This window comes from Doryrhamphus excisus, linkage group LG18, assembly GCF_037039965.1.
Source record: "Doryrhamphus excisus strain RoL-2023G ecotype Guam linkage group LG18, RoL_Dexc_Guam_v1.1, whole genome shotgun sequence".
Classification (NCBI taxonomy): Eukaryota; Metazoa; Chordata; class Actinopteri; order Syngnathiformes; family Syngnathidae; genus Doryrhamphus; species Doryrhamphus excisus.
The window spans coordinates 8,734,906-8,747,198 of record NC_136374.1 but is presented as its reverse complement, the minus strand read 5'-3'; the positions used below and the strand labels follow the sequence as shown (position 1 = coordinate 8,747,198).

Below are 12,293 nucleotides of genomic sequence, written 5' to 3'. Positions count from 1 at the left end.
AAAAAGGGCGGGATCAAGTTAAACTAGGTTGCGCTTCTGCCCAAGTTAAATGGAAGGGTTATATGTTTTTTTCGTTTAACAGGCGCCATGATTAATCGTCGACAAATAATTGATCCATATCCCCCTTGTGCCTACATTGTCGCTTTTACAAGACAAAACACTGAACGCTACTAACTAATACCAACAGAAACACAAACACGGTGAGGAAGGCGGGCTGGTTATTTCAGTCTTGCCTCCGTGGCCGATAGCCACTCCCTGGTGGCGCCTTGTGGGCTGGGAAAGAACGTGGAGGCGGGCGGGTACCGCCATTTGGAGGAGAGGAGGAAAGAACGCAACATGGGAGTGGGCGGATCGATCTAAATGTAGTAGATAGTGTCGATACGAAGGGTAGTATCGTCCTGAGATCGGAATTTTTTATTATTGGGTTGATGTTGTTATATTGTTTTTAATTATTGTATGTGTTTATTGTTAAAATGTAAAAAAAATGCCCCAAATATTTATCCTGTATTTTATTACAATTATATAAAATTAATTATGAAATTCCCATGACCCTCATGAGGATAAGAGGTAAAAATAAATGAATTATAAAATTACCAACAAATGACAAATTATTATCATTATTATTATTATTATTATTATTATTATTATTATTATTATTATTATTATTATTATTATTATTATTATTATTATTATTATTCATCTGGGATCGGCTCCAGCAACCCCTGCAACCCTCGTGAGGAAAAGCATTAGAAAATGAATGAATTATTATAATTATTATTATAATAATAATAATTATTATTATTATTGTTATTATTATTATGAAAATTATTCAATGATCTTGAAAAAAGTAAAAATAATCCTGGCTAGCATTGGCAATTCTGGACCTGTATTTAACTGGTATCGCATCAATGCCAAAATATGTAGTATTGGCCAATTCTATACTATGTCTATGTCTAATTCTATGTCTTTCTTGTGGGTGGGTTCTTTTATTTGAACGTGTTAGGAGGCTGTCAGTCGTGCATCAACACATGTAAAGGCATAATATCTTCATCTTCCTTTCCAAATATAACATTACTCATATGTGATTGCTCCAGTTGCATGCATTGCTGACAAATCCAGCACATCTACTCATATTATCAATAGCACGACCTCTTCTTTTCTTTTTTTTTGCCTTTGCAGGATGTGTCGTGGTATATGACGGTTGGCATGCGGCACAGTACATCCACACCCCTTAGAAGTCATCCAAGCAACTTGGACTGAAGCCGAAAGTCACAATTGTGAATTCCATCACCGCAAAGCAGAAGAGGCCTGCATAGAGCATGAAAAGCCAGCCTCAGATTGCAAATAAGCTTCAGGTGCTTTGCTTTGACACAGCAGGAAATGTAAAGAGCATGTGAGCAGGTGGCTGCAAACTGAAAGCAGCACTCAAAATCAGGTAATGCTTCTTTTTTTTTTGTAGTCCTGGTTTTGGACTGTATATATCACCTTAGCATAAAGTTAAGCAGTTATAGGGACTACTTTCTTTGTTGCTTTCATGAACACATTTCACAGCAGTTTCATTGACATAGTAAAACATTAGATAGTTTTAAATGCATGTGGTACATTTAACCCTCCAGGACCTTTCATACTGAGTATTTGTGCTTGTGTTAATGCAAAGGACATTAATCGATGCTCCTTGAACGCACCATATTTGTTATGAGACACAAAAGTGAAACATAATAATAATCATTAATCATGTTAAATTGGCGGGTGGCACAGTGGTCTAGTGGTTAGCGCGCAGACCTCACAGCTATGAGGACCAGAGTTCGATTCCACCCTCGGCCATCTCTGTGTGGAGTTTGCATGTTCTCCCCGTGCATGCGTGGGTTTTCTCCGGGTACTCCGGTTTCCTTCCACATTCCAAAAACATGCTAGGTTAATTGGCGACTCCAAATTGTCCATAGGTATGAATGTGAGTGTGAATGGTTGTTTGTCTATATGTGCCCTGTGATTGGCTGGCGACCAGTCCAGGGTGTACCCCGCCTCTCGCTCGAAGACGTGAGGAAAAGCGGTAGAAAATGAATGAATGAATGTTAAATTGGTTCCATACCCTGCCGTTTTTTTTTAACAGAGTTGGGTTCCTTATTTATAAAATGAATATTTTATTATTATTAGAACCCTCTAGATGTGAATTAACACCCCACAGTGGCCCACTCTGGAGGAGATGGACCCTGTCGTACCTTCATGCAGTGCCACCTCAGGAGCAGATGATGATGTTTTTGCAGATGGTGGGCATGAGAGATTGAAATGTACTTCTACTGTGTAATATTCCCTAAGTAACACTTACTTGATTTCTACAGGATGTTTCACAGGAAAGCTTGAGTACTTGCTCCAGAAGTGCAGGTATGCTATTTAAAGTTTAACACAACACATTTCCCTGTGCCTTTTTATACAGAACCCAGCTCAGCCAAATATAGCCGTAACTGTGTGCGCTTGTAGACAGCAACATTATGTAACACAATGTCAGTCACAGTCTGATGTGATGTATAAAATGTGCTGGACAGCAACATTTTCTTATACTGTACATGTACGGTATACTACATAATACATAAAGCTCTACACAATTGCCTGATCAATTTTGTCTTCCTCTTCTGTGTCGGTGCCGTTTATACAGAACATGATGGTAAAAAGGTGAGAAAATGTTGGCTTGTACAGGCAGGGTAAAAGTGGCCTCTGATACTACTTTAAAGTGGAATATTTAGCAATATTTAGCAACTATTTAGCGATAGTTGACTATTTCCCTGGTTTTCTGTCAGTGCCTGTTATACAGAACAGTGACATAGATTTTATAGGCAGTGTAAAAGGGGATACGGATAGTACTTCCGTACTGGTCCTCCCGTTGCGTGTTGGTGTCCTTAAATTGTTTGCCTTTACTGGCAGCGTGAAAGGGGCTGATATAAGTCCCAAAGTTGGAAAATGGCCGGGTTGACTTTTTCCTCTTATTCCAAATGAGTGCCATTGCCTGTTGGACTAGTCCTCTTCTTCTTTGTCAGTGCCTGTTCTACAGAACAGTGGCATGGAGGAAATGTTAGTTTATACGTTCCATGTCACACCAAAAAAGGCGAAACATGATGACTTCTGAAGGCAGTGTAAAATTGAATCCTGATACCACTGCAAAGGTGGAAAATTGTCTGGTTGACTAGTATTCTTGTTTTGTGTCACTACTCCAAACACAACACGGACATTTGGGGGGAAATGTTGTACAAATTTGGATTTTACAGGCAGTATAAAAGGGGCTGTTGATACTACCTCTGAAGGTGAAAAATTGCCAGGTCGATTTGTCCTCCTGTTTTGTGTCTGTGGCCTTTTATCCAGGAACTGCAGCAATGTAAAACTGTGTGTGAAAATGTCAGCTTTTACAGGCAGTGTAAAAGAGGCTTTTGTTACAAGCTCCAATGTTGGAAAATTGCCGGCTTGACTTTGTCTCCCTATGCCTTGTTGGTGACCTTTTATACAAAATAGCATCACAGAAAAAAGGTGGAAACATGGCGACATACTAGGGGACAGTGTACTAGGGGCTTGAAATACTACTGCTGAGGTTGGAAAATTGCCGGGTTGAATTTGTCTGTCCTTTTTATTCAGCACAACAACACAAAAAAAAACATGTCTGAAGTTTACAGGCAGTGAAAAAATAGCTTTTTGTGCTACATGATTGAAATCGCAACCTGATGTTTCAGGTTTCAAATTAGTTTTAGGTATGGAGGAAATGCACAGCCTTTATTTGTGGCCACATGTATCAGGTGAGAAGATCTATGCAGACGCAAGCCCTTGCTCATGAGGAACATTGTGATATATGCATGCATGGTGTAACTGATACATGTCTTACAGATTGGAGGCCTGCTTTGATAACCGCTGCCGTTGGAGTTTGGGTAGGTACAAGTCAACGTTCACATACCCTTTATAGTTTGTTTTAGCATTCACAATTCATATGATATATCACACATCTTTAAGTAACAAAAACCCTGTCAAATTCAGTTATTTTATTTGATGTGTTTTAAAGTGCTCCTGACATTACATTTAAAATAATATAAATAATTCCGTGTGGCTTAAACTAGTGTGCATGTATCAAATCTATAGTCTGGCCCCCAGACCAACTTTAACTCAAAGCGGGCCCGCAAGTCAAAGTTCGCCCACCCCCGTGTTAGGGTAACAGGCCCTCAACCCATGGATGTGACTAAAGTATGTGTTTTAACTATTTTTTTAATGTAATATTTAAAATTGAATATGTAAAAATAACATTTCTGAAATATTTTAAACTATTATATTTTACGTTTAAGTGTAATTTTAGGAATTTAGGATAGGCTAACCAATGCTATTTTTCCACTCTTCAAGGTAGTCAATATGTATCTTTTTAAATTGCATTTATTAAATGTACAATGAGATGAATGTGCAGAACACTTACATATACAGGTTTTTTTTAATTTCCTGGGGATGCAAAACCTTTCCATGCGCTTGTGCAGGGGATTTGTAATTACAGTTTGATGCCACTAGAGGGTTCTCATTCTCAACAAAAGCTACACAATGTCTCTTTCATGACAGACAGCAGTCTGTACAATCAATCACCTCAAGCAACTAGGGGAGTCACAGCAGCTTGAGAAAAATAAAGAAAAACATAACATCTTGCTAAGCAAACTTCAGCTATGTCACAGGCAAAGAAATCATGTATTTGTATTTCCTGTGGTGATGTGGTACAACAGAGTATCAGGGTTACAAAGAAAAAAGTAATCAGAGATTTTGAGATTCAAAAGAAAACGACAGAAGAATGTTATTCTGAATAATAAATAAATTATCAATATTATAAATAAACACTATCTCTGTGCGGAGTTTGCATGTTCTTCCGGTGCATGCGTGGGTTTTCTCCGGGTACTCCGGTTTCCTGCCACATTCCAAAAACATGCGAGGTTAATTGGCGACTCCAAATTGTCCATAGGTATATATGTCTATGTCTATATGTGCCCTGTGATTGGCTGGTGACCAGTCCAGGGTGTACCCCGCCTCTCACCCGAAGACAGCTGGGATAGGCTCCAGCACCCCCGCGAATGAATGAATGAATAAACACGAGAAAACAGTCATATTATGAGAATAAAGTTGTACATTTATGAGAAAAAAAGTCGACTTTATTGTCAATGTGGCCCTAATACTACAATAGTTGTAGTGAGGAACCAAAACTGTACAGAATATTCTTCAGAAAATAATTTCCTTTGGGCATTGGATCTAAAGTAAACTAGCATGAAGTGTTGTTTTTAATACCTACACATTCTGCATAGCATGCATGAGTGAGTATTTGTGTGGTTGCATGTCACTTGCAGAATATGGCAGTGACACACACACACACACACACACACACAAGCGTGTACTCTTATCATACAGAAGCATATTGACGCCTTTCTTCCTTCCTTCTATTCTAAAATAAGGTTCTGATTCAGCATTAAATGGTGGCAATGAAAAGGGGTGAGTAGTAACTGTAGTCTTTATCATTCTTGCTTTAGACGCTAAATTGTCTTTTTTTGCACTCTATGCTAATGATGAAGCCAAGCAATGCATGCAGCCACTACAGAAAGCATGTGAGTACTAAACGTATACTGTAAGTCTGACCATGTACTGTAGATGTGTTAATGTCAGTATTTTTTCAGGTAATGTTCATTATTTTTCACCCCATTCCTAACAGCACATCTCCCAACAAACGTCCATCACTTTGCTCCAGTGCATGGAACGCCACAACAAGGTATCGGCCCGATGTTACTGTATATAAATATTCACTATTAATGCTGCTTTTGGGTTATTCCGTCTTTTCTCTCTCGTGTAGTGTTCCGGAGGTCTTACAGTTGCGTTGGGAGGATGCGGAAGACACGCTGTACGAGATGGGTTTCGGCTGCGATGAGCCACTTCTCACCGTGCGCATCCCTCCTCGTTTCCTCAACTTCCCGTCGCAAGCTCGGGGCATCAACTTTCGCCTTTTCCTGGACTCGCAGCTCAGGCGGATACGAGAGGAGGACCCTAGCTTGTGTATTGCTAGTAAGTACATTCCTGATTAAAATTGTTCTGTTTGAGAGGTAGAGCTTCATAAAGCAGAAAGCAAGCCAAAATCGGCTTATGATAAGATACGGCTAAGGTCAATTGCCTGGTCCACTTTGTCCATGTTGGTCCCATTGATAGAGAACTGTAAAGGTTTTACAGGCAGTGTGACAGGGGTCTTATGGAGCCCTAACCACTTTTAATAGGAGTCACTGTTCATTTCAAGCTCAATGTGGTCCCTCCCTAGGTCGTTTCAGACAAGTCCAGGCACTGACGGAGATGGCCAACGCTTTCTATTCCTTGTACTCGCACGTGTCCCGCACGCCTCTACGAAAACTGGCGGCACTGGAATTCACCTTCACCTCACCCGTTGAGAAGATGGAGCGCTTCAGGAGCAGCGTTCATAGCGAGCCACGCTCCCCTGCTGATAGGTTTAAGGACACCGTCTCCAAGATGTGTCTCTATACTGGGTCACCGCGGGGGTCTGACTCCACATCACCTCTGCCCTCACCGAGAAGAAGAACAACAACGACGACAACCAGCCTGCCAGTGGATCAATTCCCTGATCCGGTCCAGATGGATGCTACCAAGAGACAGGAATTGGTGGACACCAGTAGAGACACTGGTGTCTCATCACTGGGGTCAAAAAGTGTGGTGGAAACACACCAGACATGCTTTCAAAGATGGAGCACAAACCTTGGACTCCAAGATAAGTCCAGCATCTTTGAGTTTGATGAGGAGGAAGTCACATTTCCTGTTAGCAACACGCTTAGCAGCCAACATTCAGACATCTTCCCTGCACAGCAACTACCTCCACAGTCAACTCATTTGAGTTTGAGGTTTTGAGCTTGTGATCAGTCTGCTAGTCAGTTGACACTTTACTGCCACAGGTGGTAGGAAAGTGTATTACACTTAACTGCTTTAGCTAATGCTGCAAATCACCAGGATCCCATTGAATGGTGAAAAAGCTTGATCATCCTTAAAATTGTCAGGTATTTTTTCAAAATGTAGGAATATGATGACATATGTGTTAGAGGGTGTCAAAACTTTCTTTCCACCAAGGGCCACATAGAATTTGATATTTTGGAAAGCATGTTATATTTTTATATATATTTTTTAACCAAAAAACTGCATGTCGGCTCTGTGACATTGGTAGCAAAGTGTATTATGAACTGGGGTCTTTGCATCTTTCTCATTTTTTTAAAATGTATTTTTCAAATGTTTCCACTTATTAAATTATCTTAAATTTTCTTTTTGTATTTTCATATTACTTTCATAACACTTTGACTTCATTCCCATTATATTATAACTTTCACTAGGATAATTTTCCTTTATTTTTCCCTTTATTTATGGTTGGACAACATAGCCACCATCATGTTGGACCATGCAAAAAAAGCCAGCACAACGTCTGCGTAAAAACTGAGACTGCATACTTTATTTCATTTCATTAAAAAAAAAAAAAACAAAAGACAGCACCACATTAATTCAATACACTCCTGATCAAAATTTGAAGACCAGGTGAAAAATTGCAGGAATATACATTTTGCACTGTTGGATCTTAAGGAGGTTCTAAGTTAAGTTTTCAAAATGCAAACAGAAGAAAGCATTAAAGTGGAATATATACGCTGGTTATCAGCTCATCTGACATTTATGATCATAGCTCAAACCCTGAGATCACCCCAGGTCATGATGCACCCCCTCCACTGTACCGTTTGGAAAACATCAGGTGGGATCTCCTTGTCATGCCAGTAACATTGAAAAGCATCAGGAATGTCAAGGTTACATTTTTTTCATCAGAGAATAAACCTTGCACCCTGTGGTCTTCAACTTTTGATGAACAGCTTGTTTGCAATAAATCAATTTTTTTCTTTTTGCATTTTGAAGGACTATGCAGAACCTTCTAAAGATCAAACAGAGCAAAATCGTGCAATATTTTAACTGGTCTTAACAATTGTAACACAAGTGCAGCAGTACACAAAATGCTCCAGATGTCACAAAAGAATAATAAAATAGAAAAGATCAATGTTTTCGGTACAGTTATGAAACAAAAATGGCAACCAGAGTGTATAATTAATGCTTTTTCATTAAAAATATATACAAAAAGGTGGGAAATTAAGAAACATGACGAATAGTGATTGTGTCGAGTACTAAAAAAAAAATACGTACTTGCCACCACGAGAAAAAATATTGACATTGAATGACATGAAAACTGTGAGGTACTGTAATTCATCATACCATTTATTTTTAAAACACTGTTCTGCATTTGGGTTGAAGAGAAATGTTTCATATTTTACATTACTGTCATAAAGTGCCAAAAGGCAACATGGAAGAATTTATTTCCAATGTTTAAAACATGTTTTCAGTGAAAAATTACAATAGCGGCCAAAAGAGAATAAACTTCACCAAGGCAGTATCACATATCTTGTAAAAATGGGCAGTCTTTAAAAGACTTTGTGTTTATTCAGTAGTCTTTTTGTAATATTGTGGGTATAAAAACGGAAAAGAACTAATAAAATAGCATTTCAATTTTCCCTGGCAGCAATTCAATGTCACCATAGAGGGGTCTATCATTGTAGGTTATTTCATAAAAAAAAAAAAAGTGAGGTATTTCGGATTTTTGAATTCATGGCATGCGTCATACATGTACTAACCAATCACTTCCCCCCTGCCATGATTTTGAGGTACTGCAGTGCATTGTGGGCCGCGTTGGCCCGAGCGGCTTCTACGCTGGGAGCGAAGCCGTGGCACACCGTGATTGGCTGCGTGGACAGTTCCACCAAACACTGGCACAGCCCGCTCAGGCTGGGCTCCTCTGTCAACCAGCAAGAGAACAAATAACAGTAAATCAACAATGAAGGCATCTTTGAATTACATCATGTCTGACTTTATCTACAGTATGTGGTGGCCCCTCCTGACAGTTATTAATGATAACTGCTACCATGCATAGAACAAACAAACAGAAGGACTCAATATGACAGGGATGTATAACTAATATGATTGCGCCTACTGCCAGTTATTAACCGCCATTATTCATTCATTTTCTACCGCTTTTGCTCACGAGGGTTGCGGGGGTGCTGGAGCCTATCCCAGCTGTCTTTGGACGAGAGGCGGGGTACACCCTGGACTGGTCGTCAGCCAATCACAGGGCACATATAGACAAACAACCATTCACACTCACATTCATACCTATGGACAATTTGGAGTCGCCAATTAACCTAGCATGTTTTTGGAATGTGGGAGGAAACCGGAGTACCCGGAGAAAACCCAGGCATGCACGGGGAGAAAATGCTAACCGCCATTATGTATAGGAAAAAAAAAACCCAGTATGAGTTCGAATAAGCCTCAAAAACTCATGTAAACATGCACACCAAAACATATAGTTTATACACATATAGTATACACACCAATTAAAATTCTATGTGTTTAAAAACATGACAGAATATTGCACAATTAATGACACAAAACAAAAGTTCTCGTCCATCCACACACAACCACTGAGTGGATAACTCACCTAAATCCAGGTAGCTGACATCAAAGCATTGCTCAGTCGACAGGTCATTTAGCAGCGAGCAGAAGTTGGAGTCGGAGGGCATGCCCAGAGGGTGACTGCGGAGCTGAAGGATCTTCTCGCCAGCGGAGTTCCTCAGGGAGTCCCACGTGCAGCTGTAGCCTTTGCTTTTGCACGCATCCGCTCTGCTCCCCGTATTCTATGTGGAACAATGCACATGAGAGAACCGATATAGCTGCTATTCTGGAATAAAATGTCCACCAGTGATGCAGGACATTTCTCTCACCAAGTTAAACGTGTCCTCTTCCAGGTCTGCGTCGTTGCTGGTCCTCAGGTCGACGGGGACATCGTGTATCCGTGCTAACATTTTAGCTGCTGCATTCCTCTTGGCCAACTTCTTGGAAGTACCGCTTCCTGATGTGGCACAGAAAATTGGGAGTCATCTTTGGCTCACAGTTTGACTGGATAATAACACAGCATCCTGTCTAAAACAGGATAATTGACGAGCACCCCCCCCCCTCTTAGACTGCCTCCCTGAAGTGAAGTCTGATTAGTGATGGTTAAATAAAAATGAGCACAACAAAGAAAGAGGATGCATCCTACCAATTTCCATGAACCTCTCGACTCTGCACGTCATGGTGAATTCTTTGCGATGTGCTGGACCAGACTCCTGTGTGACTGTGTACTCTGGTAGACGCCATCCTTTCTGCACAACCAACTCCTGGCAGTTGGAGAAATACTCAAAAGATGTTACGACTCTTTTCTTTCAAAAATATAGATTTTATATGAAAAAATGTAACGCACACACACCTGTAGTGCTCCAACGGGGTTACATTCAGACTGTTGAGAAGTGGTTAAAGTCTTCATGTCCGATGGGGAGCTGCACAAAAGGCATCCATGTCAGATCCAGGTGTTTATAGTGTAGCTAATATCTAAAAACATTCAAAGTCACCTCTCTCCATCAGCAGGCACGTCAACCCCGATAAACACTTCTCCTTCGACACCAACAGCGGTGGGACCTGCGAGGCCTCCCTTGAGCATCTTCAGAGCAGCCTCGGCTGCTTTGTGCTTGGCCGCCTTCTTGCTGGGGCCTTGGCCGGTGCAGCTGATCTCTCCCACGGACACACGGAACGTGAAGTTGGGCTGGTGGGCCTGTCCCTCGGCCTTCAGCAGGTCATACACGGGTGTCTTGCCTATCCGCGTTCCATACTCCTGCAGCAGACTAATTGGCGTCTTTCCGGGATTCACAGCCAGCATTTGCTCAATACTGAAACATAAAAAAAACACATTAAGACAAATAACGTCATAGTCAAAGCATTAAAAAGTGGCTTTCCAATGATAATAGAGTCTCTCGGGTAATCAAAACAAAAAGTGTCAGAATGATTTGAGTTCTACACAACTGTCAACTACAATAATAACCATATTAACAGTGCCATTCAAAAATGTCAATATTATATTAATTATATCTATCGTGTACATGCAGGAGTAGCATTAACATGTTGCTGTTTTACAAAAAGCTTACACAATATAATCATGCTAAGCTAGTTTAGCCTTGATGGAGCTCTACCTGGAGCACCCGGAGTTTCTCTTCCAGCTGTCCGATGATGTCTCGTCGGTCATTCCCTATTTCACGCAGACAGCCGGTTGTATTCGGATGGCAACCCCCACCACCAAAACAAACACTTCCTTTCATTAGACGATATTTTCAAAGTCAAACGGGGTAACAACCACAGCAACATGTAAAACAAACCGCTTCTTCTGTTGTGGTCGCATAGATATGACGTATTCTTAGCGTCACCATCTCGCAGTTCTGATTGGGCAGAAGAGTATGGTTTGTTTTGCTCACCGGAAAACACCAAGTGAGTTAGACGCTCTGAGTTATCATTAATTGGGTGCAAGAGAGACGGGCGGGAATTTAAAACACACGCTTAAGATGTCAGGGCGGTAAGGTGAGAATTCTCACAGCATACAAATAAGCCGCTACAAGGTGAGTGGAGAACAGCCACATTAACAATGCATAGTCTAATGCAATGCTTCAATTATCTTTTAGGCGAGCTGGAGTTTTTAATTTTTGTGTTTATTTGTCAAACAAAACACTCTTTGGCATTAAAAGCCGGTAATTTAATGGTGGAAAAAGATGTCGAGATCAATATCGTCGTTACTACCATGACAAAAAAAAAATTATCAGCATGAAGTGACTCGCTTATCCTGAAGAGGGCGCCATTTGTTCATGATTTATTTACCACACACTTACATTTACTAATGCATCTCAATACTTCACAATTCATTCATTCATTCATTCATTTTCTACCTATCCTCGCGGGGGTGCTGGAGCCTATCCCAGCTGTGTTTACAATGTTGTGCAAAATATATTTAATTTAACCTAATCTAAATTGTCTCCAAATTATCCATAGGTACATATGATTGTGAGTGTGAATGGTTATTTGTCTATATGTGGCCTACGATTGGCCAGGGTGTACCTCGCCGCAGGCCCAAAGTCAGCTGGGATAGGCTCCAGCATACTCCCGTGACCCTGATGAGGATAAGCGGCATAGAAAACGATGTCCAATTTTGTACACCTCCCTTGCCATCCATCCTGAAATGTTCTCAGTTGGATTTAGATCAGAGGTATACGCAGGACCGTCCAAAAGAGTGAGTTTATTCTTCTGTCCCTCAGGCGACTTTCTGACAGGCATTGTGAGATTTGTTCTCCTGTTGGAAAAGCCAAGTC

General features: G+C 40.7%; 2 protein-coding genes across 2 annotated transcripts; one reads left to right on the top strand and one right to left on the bottom strand.

The window, feature by feature from the left end:
* The first annotated feature begins 2,333 nt into the window (after positions 1 to 2,333).
* tespa1 (thymocyte expressed, positive selection associated 1) lies at positions 2,334 to 7,020 on the top strand. Its single transcript, XM_078798362.1, has 7 exons — positions 2,334 to 2,382; positions 3,868 to 3,908; positions 5,454 to 5,490; positions 5,571 to 5,603; positions 5,708 to 5,764; positions 5,846 to 6,054; positions 6,302 to 7,020. The coding sequence occupies exons 4-7, from the start codon at positions 5,578 to 5,580 to the stop codon at positions 6,898 to 6,900; spliced, it is 891 nt and encodes a 296-aa protein (XP_078654488.1). The 5' UTR covers positions 2,334 to 2,382; positions 3,868 to 3,908; positions 5,454 to 5,490; positions 5,571 to 5,577; the 3' UTR covers positions 6,901 to 7,020.
* A 447-nt stretch (positions 7,021 to 7,467) lies between these two features.
* Positions 7,468 to 11,333, bottom strand: tarbp2 (TAR (HIV) RNA binding protein 2). Its single transcript, XM_058055215.2, has 7 exons — positions 11,130 to 11,333; positions 10,515 to 10,829; positions 10,373 to 10,442; positions 10,166 to 10,283; positions 9,849 to 9,976; positions 9,566 to 9,761; positions 7,468 to 8,866 (listed from the first exon to the last, which is right to left on the bottom strand). The coding sequence occupies exons 1-7, from the start codon at positions 11,180 to 11,182 to the stop codon at positions 8,709 to 8,711; spliced, it is 1,038 nt and encodes a 345-aa protein (XP_057911198.2). The 5' UTR covers positions 11,183 to 11,333; the 3' UTR covers positions 7,468 to 8,708.
* Between the last annotated feature and the right edge of the window lie 960 nt (positions 11,334 to 12,293).

Excerpts from the sequence above, each read along its gene's own strand:
- tespa1 (XM_078798362.1), top strand. The coding sequence starts at position 5,578 with ATGCATGCAGCCACTACAGAAAGCAT. Across the intron at positions 5,604-5,707 it reads GCAGCCACTACAGAAAGCAT|CACATCTCCCAACAAACGTC; the intron begins GTGAGTACTAAA and ends CATTCCTAACAG. Across the intron at positions 6,055-6,301 it reads CCCTAGCTTGTGTATTGCTA|GTCGTTTCAGACAAGTCCAG; the intron begins GTAAGTACATTC and ends GTCCCTCCCTAG.
- tarbp2 (XM_058055215.2), bottom strand. The coding sequence starts at position 11,182 with ATGACCGACGAGACATCATCGGACAGCTGGAAGAGAAACTCCGGGTGC. Across the intron at positions 10,284-10,372 it reads ACCCCGTTGGAGCACTACAG|GAGTTGGTTGTGCAGAAAGG; the intron begins GTGTGTGTGCGT and ends TCCAACTGCCAG. Across the intron at positions 9,762-9,848 it reads AAGAGGACACGTTTAACTTG|AATACGGGGAGCAGAGCGGA; the intron begins GTGAGAGAAATG and ends TGTTCCACATAG.